The 15,360-nt window shown below is 47.0% G+C and overlaps 1 protein-coding gene across 1 annotated transcript; it reads right to left on the reverse strand.

The window, feature by feature from the left end:
- Nucleotides 1–4,453: 4,453 nt before the first annotated feature.
- GPR35 (G protein-coupled receptor 35) lies at nt 4,454–11,437 on the reverse strand. The gene is made up of 2 exons (XM_077826727.1): nt 11,301–11,437; nt 4,454–5,700 (listed from the first exon to the last, which is right to left on the reverse strand). Exon 2 carries the CDS (start codon nt 5,660–5,662, stop codon nt 4,718–4,720), a length of 945 nt encoding a protein of 314 aa, XP_077682853.1. The 5' UTR covers nt 5,663–5,700; nt 11,301–11,437; the 3' UTR covers nt 4,454–4,717.
- Nucleotides 11,438–15,360: the final 3,923 nt, after the last annotated feature.

The following is a 15,360-nucleotide window of genomic DNA, read 5'->3' on the forward strand; positions in this document are numbered from 1 at the left end:
TTTTTTTATATTCTTTGTGGTGCTCATCTGAAGAGATCCTGGTTGGGATTTTATTTTAGGTTCTCTGCCTTGGAGAGTTGGGCAGATCAAACTAAGGAATCATAATTACTCACAAGTTTTGGAATTGCATTCACAAATTAGTGAAACATATGCCCACAGTTGCACACTTACAGCTTTAACAGTCAGATCTGGCGTAAACTTGTATTACACTAGTAAAGTCAAGAAAGCTTTGCTGAAGACTTGGCCCTAAAGTGTAAGGGTCTGATCACTCCCTGAAAGGACTCTCATTGACTTCAATGGGCATTGGCTTGGGCCCAAATACTTTAGGAGTGTAAATGAACTCAAAGATGTTTATCCCCCGTATCAATTGGTCTTTACGTGTTCAAAAATGTGAGCCATCACATTCCTGACATTTATTTATTTATGTGGATTTATACATCCAGTCTATGTAACTGACATCTTATTATAACTGCCACCTTTCTCTTGCTTGTTGTATCTTGGCTTAAATTCGAGGGTCAGAGTTTTGGGTCAGGACTGTGACTTCCTCTGCAGTTGTTCAGCACCCAGTGCAATTGGGGACTCTGTGTACTACCGTAATTAATAAATAATAATGGTCAACAGTAATTATTATATTGATTAATTATTATTATTAAGTTCCAACAGGTATTGACCATTATTCATGGCTTGCATCCATATAATAATCACTTCATCACCAGTAAATCTGGCATGTCTGAATTGCACAATTTAGGTTGGATATTAGGAAAAACTTTTTCACTAGGAGGGTGATGAAACACTGGAATGCGTTACCTAGAGAGGTGGTGGAATCTCCTCCTTAGAATTTTTTAAGGTCAGGCTTGACAAAGCCCTGGCTGGGATGATTTAGTTGGGGATTGGTCCGGCTTTGAGCAGGGGGTTGGACTAGATGACCTCCTGAGGTCCCTTCCAACCCTGATATTCTATGATTCACAATGTGATATTCATAAAACGAGCTCCTCAGATTTATCTGGTATGTTTCAGCTTAAAACTTCCTCTTTGGTGTCATGTTTCTCTGGTGCCCTCCACTGAGTCTATTACATCAGTGCAATCTTTTGCATTATGTTTTGGTTCCAGTCTGCATTTCACCAAGGAAGGAAGCTATGAACCTTGGCTAGGGCCAAAGTGCACAGAACACAAGTCAGGAAGATTGCTGTAAAGATGGTTTGTAACTCATCCTTGCAGTCCCCCAGGGCCGGATTAATGCAGGGACTTTAGGGGCTGCAGCCCAGGGCCTTGGGCTAAGGGGGTCCCGCAGGCCCGCGGCAGCCCGCTGCTTCTTTTCATCCAGCCCGTGGGAAGTCTCCACACTGCGTGCTGGACACTGGTCCCTGAGCCTCGGCGCCCCCACCACCCCACAGGGCTGGAGCCGCAAGTGCCGGGTCGCCAGCATGCCCCTGTGGCCCCTAGGTGAGGGATGTTCAGGGAATCTCTGCGTGCTACCCCTACCCCCAGTGTCGGTTCTGCAGCTCCCATTGGCCAGGAACCATGGCCAATGGGAGCTGTGGGGGTGGGCACGGGCAGCATGCACTGCACAGAGCGGCCTGTCCCCTAGGGGCTGAACATGCCAGCGACCTCAAGGAGAAGGGCAGCGTGGAGCCAGAGCAGGCAGGGATCCTGCCTTAGCCCCACTGTGCCGCCAACCAGGAGCTGCCCGAGGTATGTGCACCCTGCACCCCAGCGCCCTTCCCCAGCCCGGTGCCTTCTCCTGCACCCAAACTCCTACCTGCACCCTAACCCTGTCCCAGCCCTGAGCCCCTTCCTGCACCCAAACTCCTACCCATAGCCCGCACCACAAACCTTCTGCCACACCCCAACCCCCTGTCCCATTCCTGGCCCCACCCCTCCAGTTGGAGCTGCACCCCCTCTCACACACCAATCCTCTGCCCCAGCCCTGAGCCCACTCCTGCACTCCAAAACCCCAGGGGCCCCACAAAATCTAATAGCCCCAGGCCCACAGGAGTGTTAATCTGGCCCTGGCAGTCCTGTGATCTTAGTGCTTCTCTGTGTAGTGCTGGAACCTCTGAGACAAATTAGAGCAGCCTTGCTGATCACTGTAATGTACTCTGGGATGCCACAACCACAGGGTACCGAAAAAAAAAAAAACAACAACAACAAACCAGCCAAAGGCCAGGGTGGCATTAAGTTGGCCACATCCCTTTCCTCTGTCTTCTCTTGCTTTTCTCTTCTGTGCCAGGGATGGGGAATGACGCAAGAGTCCTATGCTGATTATGTCATTGGCAGATCAATCCTCCCTAGCCAGTTAAACTATCATTTTGGCCAGATTATGCCAGTGGTGGTGCAAAAAAACTGCACCAGGCTGAAAATTCTGGCCCTACATGTAGCCTATTCAGACTTCAAAGGCAGAGGAAAAAGTTTTGTAATTAGTACAAATACATTTTAAACTGAGGCAACAGGAGGTTAAGTGATTTGTCTAATGTTACATAGAAAGCTTGTACCAGGACTGGGAACAGAACTCTGATCTTACGCCCAGGCTCAATGTCACGCAGGTACTTGGTAGCAGAGTGGAGAATAAAATTCTGATCTCCCAGAAAGTTTGTATTAGGGCTGAGAAGAGAACCCTGCTCTGCCACGGGGTGCACCACTCCCTGCTTGTGTGGCACCTCCTTTTGGTCATTCTGGGGATTGCATGCCATCACACCGTCTCTGCAGCTCCTCTCTCATCCCAGGAATTGCAACGTCCTCTTCATGACTCAGCCCTCCGGCTAGGTCACTCAGCGTTTCTCCCTGTGACAGGTGTCAGTCGGTCCTCCGAGCCCCTAGAGGCAATGGAGAGCAATGGTCTCCGTGGCAGGCCTCGGCCCCACCTCCCGGGTGTTGGGGAATTAGCGGGCAGGGGAGCCCCGGCCAGAGTCAGTAGCGCGCCCCTCGGGCAGGGGAGCCCCGGCCAGAGTCAGTAGCGCGCCCCTCGGGCAGGGGAGCCCCGGCCAGAGTCAGTAGCGCGCCCCTCGGGCAGGGGAGCCCCGGGGTAGGGGAACGCAGGCCCACCCAACTCCACTGCGTTCCAGCCCAGGCCCTGACAGTGGCAGGAGGCAAAGGTCCCGCCGCAGGGTCAGCGGGGCAATCTGCACCCACTGACCAAACACACCGAGCCCACGGTGTAGTTGGGCCCCTGAGCTACTTCCTACCTGGTCTCTTTCAGGCGGGTCGCTCCAGTCCCTCCATCTCCTCCGGGTAATCCGCTGCGGGCAGCTCCGGATCCTCCATCTCCTCCGGGTAATCCGCTGCGGGCAGCTCCGGTTCCTCTGGGTATTCCGCTGCGGGCCACCCCCGCTCCCCCTCAGTATCGGACTCACGCTGGCCCGGGCTGCAGTCAGGCCCCTCCAGGTCCTCTGGGTATTCAGCGGCCGGCAGCCCTGGTTGCCACAGGCCTTCCCCCCGGTCAGGCTCCTCCTTGCCCAGGGCTTCGCCTGGGTCAGCAGCAGGATCGCGAGGGAGCAGCCTGTGTCTGTCTCCCTCCCTGGTGCTCTCCTCACTGGGCAAAGGGCCCCGCACTTTGTACTTCCTGTCCCACCCCTCCCCTTCCGGGGATTGGCGGAAGCTTGGCCTGGCCCCGCCCACTCAGGCCCAGAGGGTGGCTCTTTACGCTCTGGTTCGGGGGGGAGCCACCCTGGCTCCCTACACTCCCCTTTCGGGGTACAGTCCTTCAAATCCTCTCTCACTCCCACATTGACTCAGGCAGTCTCCCCGTTCACTGCTCTGCCAGTGCCACTTCCCCAGTGGCAGGTAGGGGAACCTGGGCCCTCTGCTACCCTGGGTTCCAGTCCAGGGACCTTCAACCCAGAAGTTTGGGGCTTTCCTCTCCCAGCCCTCACTGTTCCTTCCCTGAACTGCTTCCTAGAACTCCTGATTCCCCTCCTTCCCCTGGGTGTACCAGGTCCAAACCCTCTTCCCAGGGAGTGACTGCCCTTTCCCAGCAGCAACCCTTGTCTGTTTCCAGCTTCCTAGCTTTATAGGCCCCCTCTATTCCTGCATAGCTGAACCTCCTTGCAATTAATTCCCTGCTCCCTGGCACTCCCTCCAGGTGCAGCCTGTGGAGCTAATAGCGCTACCTGGCCACCTAGCCCCTTCCAGTCCTGTGTGGGGTGGACACCACATCACAGGGTCTCTTTCCTATGTTGGGGGGTGTGGGCCCTGGGACGGGGCTGGAGAGTTTGGGGTGTAGGAGGGTGCTCTGGGCTGGGACTGAGGGGTTCAGAGGGGGATCAGGGCTGGGGCAGGGGTGCAGGTTCCAGCTGCGGGTGAGGGTATATAATGCTTGCTAATACTCCTTTCTCCCATATCTATAGCATTAATGATCTCTGAATTTCTCTCAAAACTTCAACAAAAGAAAATGTATCTGTATTCTTCTCTCAATTTAATGCAATCCTGTTAAATTAAATTGACAGAAGGAAGCTGAATTCTTTTCATTTATATTCATGACAGAAAGATAGCAAATAGAAGATGTCAAGCTGGAAAAGTTCATGCATCAATGTTTGCATTACAGTACAGTCACAGCAGTTACTTGTTTAATGCTGTGTATATACAGGAAACCATGTTAAAATTAACAACAGCGTGGTATGTGGTGATTTTATTTTCATAGATTAAACACAGCTATGAATATTCCACGCTTGATAAGCCCATTGCTTCTCTTATTACTTCTGGCTTTGGTGTTGCAATATTTTTATACCAGCATTTCGAATGTCCTCAACTGAGAGGTGGGGGTTTGCTTTGTCTCAGAGTGATGAGATTTGGGCTTATGAAAGAAAGAAGCTTCTTGAAATTCCTTGGCCACAAAATAGTAGCAAATGGCATCCATGCAGCAGTTAGAATTTGCTATACATGTGGAAACAGTAATAAAAGTTCTAATCTTCTGGATTGCAAGACAGTTAACTAAATTTTTTTCCATCACAAACCTAGCAAGCATCCCAATTTGGACAGGTAAAAAGCACACTATAAATACAATCATATTTGCAGAAACAATATAGATAGCTTTCTCGATTAGCTTATTTTTGTGTGAATTGGAGATAATCTTTTTTTTAAGACTCCTGATGATGTGCATGGAACAAAAGCACACTATTATTAGTGGAATTAAAAAAATGAAGATGAAGAGATATAGAAAACCGGTTGATGGTTTTGTAGAAAGCTTTTGAAAGCAAAAACGTTCATTTCTCCTTTGTTTTACGATCAGACCAGTTATCGTTGATACCCAAAGAAGCCCACAAATAAGAGCAGCCTTCCATGGTGACCTTAAACTCTTTGCCTTCAGAGGAAACTTTATGGCAATGTATCGGTCGACTGAGATGACAGTGATAATGTAGATGCTCATGGACATATTTATTAAATATATAGACTGTATAGTTAAGCACAGCGTGTCACGATGCCAATCATTCCAGAGGAAGTAAATTGTGAAAGGCAAGGTGCAGACTACAGAACAGTCTGCAATGACCAAGTTGATCATGTACACCCTGGTTTCTGTCCATTTTTTCAGTTTGCAGCAGAACACCCACAAGGCAAGGACATTAAATATGGCTCCAAAAGGGAAAATTGTGGCATAAATAATGACTTGAACGAGCTGAACATTGTAACTCAATTTTAGACTGTTGTTGCAGTTTGTTGAGTTTGTCATTACGATGCACCTCTGCTATAGAACGAGGTTTCAAAGACCTGAAATATAACAAACACGATTCTTTTCATTAAAAACGAAAGCTCATCTCTTATTTGACCCACTGCACCCTCTTGCCAAATTGTCTGATAAACATTCCCTATAAGATTTCCCCTCCCAATAGGGCAGCAATGGCCTCCCTACATTCCTCTGGTCCCTCAACAGCCCCATGACTGAATCAGAGTGCATAAAAATCAATGATTAAAAAAGTTGGATTTTTAAAAAAATACTTTAAACTTTAAAGTTATATGTTTTTATTTTAAAAAATAAACCTATTAAAATTAAATTTAAATTTATGAGAACCTATGCCAAGGCCTACATTTAGTGTAATTTTATACCATAGTATAGTAAATTTAAATTAGTATATTTTTTATTTTAAATTTAGTATAATTTTATACTACACCGGGGTGGGCAAACTTTTTGGCCCAAGGGCCACATCTGGGTATAGAAATTGTATGGCGGGCCATGAATGCTCACAAAATTCGTGTAGGGGTGTGGGATGGGGTGAGAACTCTGGCTGGGGGTGTGGGCTCTGGGGTGGGGCCAGAAATTAAGAGTTCAGATTGAGGGAGGGGATTCCGGGCTGGGGTGGAGAGGGTGGTGTGTGTGTGTGGGTGAGGGCTCCGGCTGAGGGTGCAGGCTCTGGGGTGGGGCTGGGGATGAGAGGTTTGGGGTGCAGGAGGGTGCTCCGGGCTGGGATGGAGGGGTTTGTAGGGCGGGAGGAAGATCACGGCTGGGGAAGGGGGGTTGGGGCACAAGGGGAGGCTTAGGGGTGCAGGCTCTGGGCAGTGCTTACCTCAAGCGGCTCCTGGAAGCAGCCACATGTCCCCTCTCCAGCTCCTACGTGGAGGCATGGCCAGGTGGCTTTGCTGCACACTGCCCTGTCCGCAGGCACTGCCCCTGCAGTTCCCATTGGCCGCAGTTCCCGGCCAATGGGAGTTGCGGGGGCGGTGCTTGGGGTGGGGCCAGAGTGCAGAGCAGAGTGCCCTGGCTGCCCCTACTCATAGGAGCCAGAGAGAGGCGATGCTGCTGCTTCTGGGAGCCATGCAGAGCGGCCCCCAACCCTGCTCCCGGCTGGAGCACCAGAGCTGGGCAAGCACCAGACCCTGCTCCCCCGTGGGAGTTCGAGGGCCAGATTAAAACAGCTGGTGGGCCGGATCTGGCCCACAGGCCGTAGTTTGCCCACCCCTGTACTATACCATAGTAAATTTAAATTAAATTAAAAAAAGATTCAAGTAGCACATGTTTGCTGCTGAAGTTTTAAAGAAAATGAAAGCATGAATTGGTGGATTAAGCCCCTGGACCCGGGTATGTTGAAATGCTAAATCAGCTTTGGACAGTAACAGCCTCTTCTGCAGGTTCCGAGAGAATAATTTTCTTTGTTTCAGTTTAATCAACTAGTTCAGTTCATTGCCTAGTTCATTCAAAATTGAGAAAGTGATTGGGAGTTGAAAAAAGCAGGAAAGCTTGTTTTCCTCCTCTAACCTATCAATAAAAATGAGGCATGAGAGGATGAGATCTACTAATTCTGAAACCTTGAAGCATGTGGTGACCAGAAACAATCCATTCAAAATTCACTGACTGCAGATAATTCTTCTTTTGTTTAATAAATCAGTGAGTTTTAAATGCAAAACATGTTTGGGCAAAAAAATATTTTCTTATTGCTCCAGCACACAAAGTAGTTTTATGTAACTAGTAAAACAAATTTTAAAATGCTGTTTTTCTGCTATTTTAATTGGTTTCCAATTTGCTTCCAAATGTAGCGTGACACAAATCACAAATAAAAAATTGATCATCTCGTCAATAAGAAATGAATCATTCACCATTTTAAAACATAAAAGAATGTAACAATAAAACTCAGAATTATGCTAAACTATGCTTAAATAAATGTGTATAATTATAGTGTTTTCGCCTGTTTAGCAAAACAAAGTACCAAATTATATCAACAATGAGACTCAAGCTTTCTTTAGGAGAGTAACTCAGTACAAATGCAAAACAAGATTAAAAATTGATTATTTAAATCAAGGTTTTCTGTTTGCTGACTTTAAATCATGTTTAAAATCAGTGATCTAAATCACTGATTTAAATCAATCAATCCTGCTCCTACTATCTTGGATATTGGCAGGACTCTATTCTGAATTTTGCATATGGTCCCTCTCTTTCATTGAAATTTTGCTTTTGTGCTTTTCTGGAGGAGGTCCCCAAAAGCACTGGTTCTCAAACTAGGGCCGCTGCTTGTTCAGGGAAAGCCCCTGGCGGGCCGGGCTGGTTTGTTTACCTGCTGTATCCACAGGTTCGGCTGATCGCGGCTCCCAATGGCCGCGGTTTGCCGCTCCAGGCCAATGGGGGCTGCAGGAAGGGCGGCCAGCACAACCCTCGGCCCGCGCCACTTCCTGCAGCCCCCATCGGCCTGGAGCGGCGAAACGCGTCCAGTGGGAGCCACGATCAGCCGAATCTGCGGATGCGGCAGGTAAACAAAGCAGCCCGGCCCGCCAGGGGCTTTCCCTGAACAAGCAGCGGCCCTAGTTTGAGAACCACTGCCCTAAAGCTTACCTTATCATGCAAAGCAAGTGTTTTTACAGCTATTTGTCTGATAACATCATGATGTTTACTATAGATCTGCAGTCACATAATGCAGTAGAACCTCACTGATATACATTAAATAATACTAGACCCATTGCAAATTAACAAGTAATGAATGTTGAGGGGAGGAAGTCAGTACATGTGACATGGTTCCCTCAAATTTCACAAAAAGTGACTTTACTGTTGAAGCAGAGTATCTGAGGCCCCCCCCTACCCCCGCTGGAGTCATTGCAGTGAAGAGGAAGGCAGCAAGGGTATGTTTACACTGCAAAAAAAACACACCCTGCAAAGTCCGAGCACCTGGGCTCCAGCCTGGAAGTCTACATAGCAATGAAACAGCTCCACAGTCCAAGCCCTGCGAGCCTGAGTTGGCTGCCATGGGCCAGATGCGGATTTTTCTTTGCTGTGTAGGCATACTCTGAGTGGATTCAGAATAGGTCATTTAGTGCAAACATGACAGGCCTCAACCCTGCTAATTTCCTCTTTAACAAGTGGCTATTAGTGAAGCCAACACTTCCTGTGGGGCTCTGGGGCTGGGCTAAATGCTGAAGGTCTGGAGGGGTCTAACAGGCATAACTGCTATGCTGACATTGGAGGGTAAGCAGTCCAAGAGAAGACAGATTTATCTGTACTAGTTACCACCACCGCCCTCCTGGGTGGTAGCTTGCCTCAGAGTCTGGCCAGGACAACATACAATGCCAGACATGAACTGGGACAGCAGCTGTCAGATATTTTTTAGTAGGACCAGTCCGTGCCCTAGGGGACAGCAGTTTCCCATTGCTCTGGCGTTACTCCCATTCAATATACTGGGCAAGGTCCTGCAGCTGGTGAGGCAGATGATCAGGGTGGAACACCTACTGTCCTCCTACAAAGCCTGGGGATGCAGCAGGCTCCAAAGAAAGGAGCCTGTCAAAGAGGCACAGTAGGGCCCTCGCCCATAACTAGAGGCTTCTAGGTGCTATGATAAATAGGCTGTAACTTTAAATGGAGTTTGGACCAGCTGGAGAAAGGGAAGTGAGTTTGAGGCAGAAGGGATAATGGTTATTACTGCACAGAAGACAGCCTGTTTCTCATCAGAGGATTTAGGGCTTTACTGATTCTCATGACACTATGATGACAAGGGACCTAAAATAAACATGCCACCGCAAGGTTAACATAGCCAAACTGAACATAAAACCAGCCTCACTACATATAGATGCTATGGTGGCTGAAAATTTCTCCGCTGTGGGCAGCACAAGAGGGCTGGAATGGGGGTCAAGGATTTGGCTCTGAAGGTGGATGTGACAGACGGAAAGAGCAAACCTGCCACATAGAGTGAGTGTGAGGGGATCTATGAGGAGAAGAGACAGGGAGGGAAAAGGGACAGACAGTGGCAAGTGGGAGGGGAGAGAAGAAAGAAAAATAGAAGACAAAAGCATAGAAAATATCATTGAGAAATGGGCAGCAATTTTTCACCTTCTGGTGGCTCCCTCCTCTTCCATGCAGCCCAATACCTTCTGTTCATACCTCCCTAACCTCCACTAATAGAGCCCTGCCCCATGAGACAAACATTCTGTTTTTCACACCTGGTCAGCCTGTAGATAAGCACATTTCATTTGTAAATAGAAAGACCATCTCCAATGACCATCAACATTTCAAGAGCTGCTTGAGTTTGAGTTGCTGCAAAAGTCTGATAATTTGAGATGGTCTTTATATCTCACCAGGGTTTTGGAGTATGATTTGTCAAAAGAGAAATCCTAGTCAAAGCAGGAGACAATCTTATACCTGACTAGAGCTATGGGAGGTTAGACACTATATACCAGGTTCACCTGGGGAGCAGTTTATGGAGCGTTTACAGACTGACCATGAGTGCATCAGTGTAAAAGGCTCAGGCATTTGACAATCTAAGTAACAGCACAGCAGGTCTGAGTGATGTTCAAAGAGCTATGCTGCGCACTTTTGACAAAATTATTATTCATAGCCCCAAATCCTCTCTTCCAGATGAAGTTATTTTCAGAATAAAATCGCAGTTTGACCTGAAACAAGCTGATTTAACACTGGCAGGATTATAATTGAGTGACTCATTCTTAATGAATAATTTCAGCAACAAATGTCATTTCCTTATTTTGTTCATAAAATGTCCACCAGCAGCCTGACATGTTCTCCAGCTGTATTCATTATTCACTATTATCAGACACATGATTCATTAATTCTTTTTCCTTTCTTGGTTGCTATTAAAAAAATGAAATTCCAAATCTGAAGTATGTTGCAGTGGTGTTATTGGTCACATACTATTGCTTTGCTCCCTCATTGTATAAGTGTAAATCTTGCAGTCAGGTTATGGTCTGCATGCTCAGAAAGTGAAGGTAAAATTTATACTTCATTAATATTTCATTGTTTTACTTTCTGCTAGTAAAACTGGATTGCTGGAATAGTCCAGGTAAGCAAACATAAAAGGGGAGCAAACATGGCTGAAGCCTATTCAGCTAAAAATGCTATTGAGAGAAACCAGGTGGAAAATGGTTTTCCTTTGAGATTTTGAATTTTTTTACCATTTTGTTTCAATTTTGACCTTTTAAAAATTGGTTAACCTTTTTTTGTTATGTACAAATTAACTAAAATTTTGAAATGTAAAGTAATGTAGAATTTTAAAAAAATGAAAATTTCCGTTTCAAAACACATTTTGTCAGAAAATCCCTAACCAGCTGTACTATTGAATACTGACTGTAAATTGTGTGTGATATTCTCCCAGTCATCACACCTGGAAGACACTTGAGACTAAAAGCACACAGAATAAAATTACAGGAAGAAACAAAGTACATTAAGTCAAAACTCCCGAGATGTCTGACCAGTGTAATATAATTCAAAGAGTTAGTTGATTGCTGCCTGTTTATTACACTGATTACACAAACCTCTTAAAAACAAATTGTATGTACCCTGCCATATATCTAGTTCCTGACAGTAATGAGAAGCAAGGAAATAAACTGCAGTGCAAAAATGAAAACAAAGTAAAAATAATCATGAATGAATGAAAAGTTACCTGTTGGCTTAGCTTCCACAAAACAATTATCACTTCACTCCACAATAAAAGCTTCAACACAACAATTAATAGACTCAGACTTTGTTCCAGCTGACATCACCTGGTACTCAGAGCACCAAAAAAAATCTCATGGTTGCTTAATGGCTCTGTCCTCTCTGGAGTGAGAAAGCCTCATTGGCTTGCTCAGTATTTCTAAGAGCATTGCATCTTCCTCAAGAATTGAATTTGCATCTTCCTGTTCATCTTTGTAGAGTGGCCTCTGCTGATGGCTTAGCAGTAATTCCTCTTATGATTCAACTTGACTTATTGGACAAGGAAGCAGTGGATGGATGGGGTTTTCAAAAGCACCCCAGTGTTTTTTAGAAAAAGAGGCCAATCATGGTTTAAAACAATATGGGAAGTTGTGGTTAGAGAAGAATTAACGTATTTACACATTTTGGAAAATATCATAGAATGTCAGGATTGGAAGGGACCTCAGGAGGTCATCTAGTCCAACTCCTAGCTCAAAGGCAGACCAATCCCCAACTAAATCATCCCAGCCAGAGCTTTGTCAAGCCTGACCTTAAAAACCTCTAAGGAAGGAGATTCCACCACCTCCCTAGGTAACCCATTCCAGTGGTTCACCACCCTCCTAGTGAAAAAGTTTTTCCTAATATCCAACCTAAACCTCTCCCACTGCAACTTGACATCATTACTCCTTGTTCTGTCATCTGGTACCACTGAGAACAGTCTAGATCCATCATAGAATATCAGGGTTGGAAGAGACTTCAGGAGGTAATCTAGTCCAACCCCCCTGCTCAAAGCAGGACCAATCCCCAATTTTTGCCCCAGATCCCTAAATGGCCCCCTCAAGGATTGAACTCACAACCCTGGGTTTAGCAGGCCAATGCTCAAACCACTGAGCTATCCCTCCCCCATCCTCATTGGAACACCCTTTCAGGTAGTTGAAAACAGCTATCAAATCCCACCCTCATTCTTCTCTTCTGCAGACTAAATAATCTGTCTATTACAAATAGTAGACAGAAAAATAGAGGGATACTTAGATATTTGGTTACCTTTTATTCAATACTCAAAGTACAGTAAAAACATTTTTATCCAGCAAGTTGGGGGAATGGGGGGTGCCAGTAAGTGACAAATTCCATTTAACTAAGAGGGAGGGAGTTTGGGTGAAGGGGGGCGGGGTGCAGAGCTGGGCTTTGGGGCACAGGAAGGGACGTGGGGAGTGGGCTATGGGAGGAAGTTTGGGTGTGGGATGAGGCTCAGGGCAGGGGCACGGGAGGGGTTTTGAGATGCCGGATCCAGGGGGTGCTCACCTCGGGCGGCTCCCCACAAGTAGTGACCTGTCCCTGCTGCTCCTAGGCCAAGGCGCTGCAAGCGACTCTGTGCGCTGCCCCTGCCTTGCCCCGGGTGCTGGCTCTGCAGCTTCAATTGGCCGGGAACTGCGGCCAGTGGGAACAGTGGGGGCGGTGCCTGTGGGTGGAAGCAGCGCGCAGAGCTGCCTCCTGCGCCTCTGCCGCCTAGGAGCACCATGGACAGGTTGCCGCTTGCAGGGAGCTGCCCAAGGTGAGCGCCCCCTGAACCCAGCACCCTGAAACCTGTCCCGTGCCCCATCCCGCACCCAAACTCCCTCCCAGAGCCCATGCCCCACACCCCATCCCACACCCCAACCCCCAGCGCCACACCTCTTCCCACACTCTGAACCCCTCGTGGCTGTTCCTCTACCTAGGAACAGCAGGGACATGTCACTGCTTCTGGGGAGCCGCACAGAGCCAGGTAGGGAGTCTGCCGGCCCTGCACCAATCAGACTGTTAACCAGACTTTCTATGAAGATTAGCAATGCTGATTTATAGAGCTTTCCTGTTGGTATAAGGCTGGATAGCACAGCTTTTACTGCACATTCACCCGCAAAACAAACAAATACAGCACACCTGTTCATTTTTATTATTATTAACATTTGATAGCCATATCTGGTCTGTTAAATATGTGCATACAAAGATTGACTCAATTTAATAAAATCATTAAAAACCAACATGGGTGTTACCACATTATAGAGTGAGCATCAATACATCTTTGTTAAATAGGAAGATCTGCAGACCATATTCCCGTATAATCTCTCTTTAAACAAAAACTAACTTGTAATGATTGCTTTGTTTCTGATATTTACATGGTAAGGATTTGTAAACCTGTTAAAACTTCCTCAATAAATAGTGGAAGAAAGAAAGACACACTTTTCAATTGGATTTATGCTCCTGATTCACTTATGGGTGTTTGAAAATCCTACCCTGTATCTAGCATCAATTAAACAAAGTCTTCAAATGCATTGATTTTTTTTTTTAAAGCAGACTCAGTGCTGTATCCATCAAGGGCCGTAGGCATCTTAATTGCCACTTTAGGTGCTGTTGAGATCCTCAAAACTCCTGCTCAGCTAAGACCTAACCCTGGAAGCCTAAATTCCCTTGGCGCCTGAATTTCTACCAGTAAAGTCTCCTAGGCACCGAGGTTTCCGATGGTAGGCTTGCACCAAACTGCTTAAACCTTGATGACACTGAGCTGTTTGGTGCCATAGCTCATGCCTAAGCCTCAGTGGGATTCTTCAACTACACGTTTGCCCACCTATCTCACCTGCAGGGTCTGAACATGTCTAACCTGCACAAATGACAGCCAAGGAAGACCAGAGCAGGAATTTTTGGAGTGGGACAGCATATTTGTTCCTCAGAAAACACAATATCCAGGGGTTAGAGCGCCTAATTTCAGATGTGGGAGGTTCAAATCCCCACTCTGCCTACCTTACACCAGGGATTTGAATGCAGGTCTCATGTGTGTGCCCTCACCACTGGGCTGTAGGATATTCTGGGGTTGATCTCTCAGTCTCTCCTGTTGAAGCTGTTCCACTTTGTAGGAATGATGAAATATTCATTGAGGCAAAGAGATTGACCGTAGAGCCTTCTGGTATAGTACTCACCAAGGATACAGGAGACCCAAGCCCCTTCTCCAAATCAGGCTGAACAAGGATTTCAAAAATAGGTCTCCCACATCCGAGGGCCTACCAGTTAACTTGGCTCTGTGAATTCCACTGGATGGCAAATCACCTACAAATTAAGAATTGCAACATCTCAGTCTCCTGGTGGACTGTCCAATAGCATAAAAGGCCTGGTAACATAGCCCCTCTAAGGAAGTGCCACCCTTCCCCGCAATGAACATTTAAAATTTTTAAACACATTAGTACATTTTTCTTACCATTAGTAGCCTCTGCTCCTTACTCATGTTATCTGAGAACCAAGGATATTCGAACAGTTACATTCCTGGAATGCTGAAAAGTATCCATATTGTGGCCAACAACAGCAAAGTTATGTTATCTGGGGAGATTTCTTGGGTTCTTCCAAAGGCAAAAAAATAATGTTACCCTTCTCTTAGAGTTGGCAGGACCTTTGGCACCTGAGAGGGGAACCATGCCACCAGGTAGACAGGAGCAGCAACCCAGAGATGGTAGAGGCAGATGGAGAAGGACCTGGAAGAGCTGCTTATAGGGATGGACAGGAGAAATGAGAAGCAGTTTGAATTTCTCTGGGTACTGGAAGATTGGGCTCTTCAGCAGGAAGATAAACCAGTTCCTAGAGCAGGAGGAAAGCCACAGGGAACAGGAGCATTCTGTAATGGAGAGGCTCATTGAACTGGTGGCCGAATGAGTTCAGGGTCTACCTGCTGCTGAGGCCACTGAACCTGCCCATGAAATGCCACCTCCCCCTCTAGCTGCTGCCTAGAGTGCTACTGAACTAAAAGATCCTCTTTCAAGGACTCCACCTGCCCCCCGAGGGACTGGGAGGAGAACAGGGCCCTCGGGACCTCACCCCTCCACCGGCATCCAAAATCCCTTGCAGGAGGACTCCACTGAGCATCCAAGGAGGGGACTGATGAGTCTCTGAGAGTCCTGGAGCCCCCCAAGTGCCCACCCTCCCAAACCCCTTGCAGAAGACATACCCAGCTTTCCCCAAGAGTGATTTTCCCCCATCACATGCCCTTTCAGGAGGAGGGCAAGGAGACAGGTGCAGAGACAGCAACA

This window comes from Eretmochelys imbricata, chromosome 9, assembly GCF_965152235.1.
Source record: "Eretmochelys imbricata isolate rEreImb1 chromosome 9, rEreImb1.hap1, whole genome shotgun sequence".
Classification (NCBI taxonomy): Eukaryota; Metazoa; Chordata; order Testudines; family Cheloniidae; genus Eretmochelys; species Eretmochelys imbricata.

What these genes read in the sequence shown, in the direction of transcription:
- GPR35 (XM_077826727.1), bottom strand. Translation starts at nt 5,662, where the DNA reads ATGACAAACTCAACAAACTGCAACAACAGTCTAAAATTGAGTTACAAT.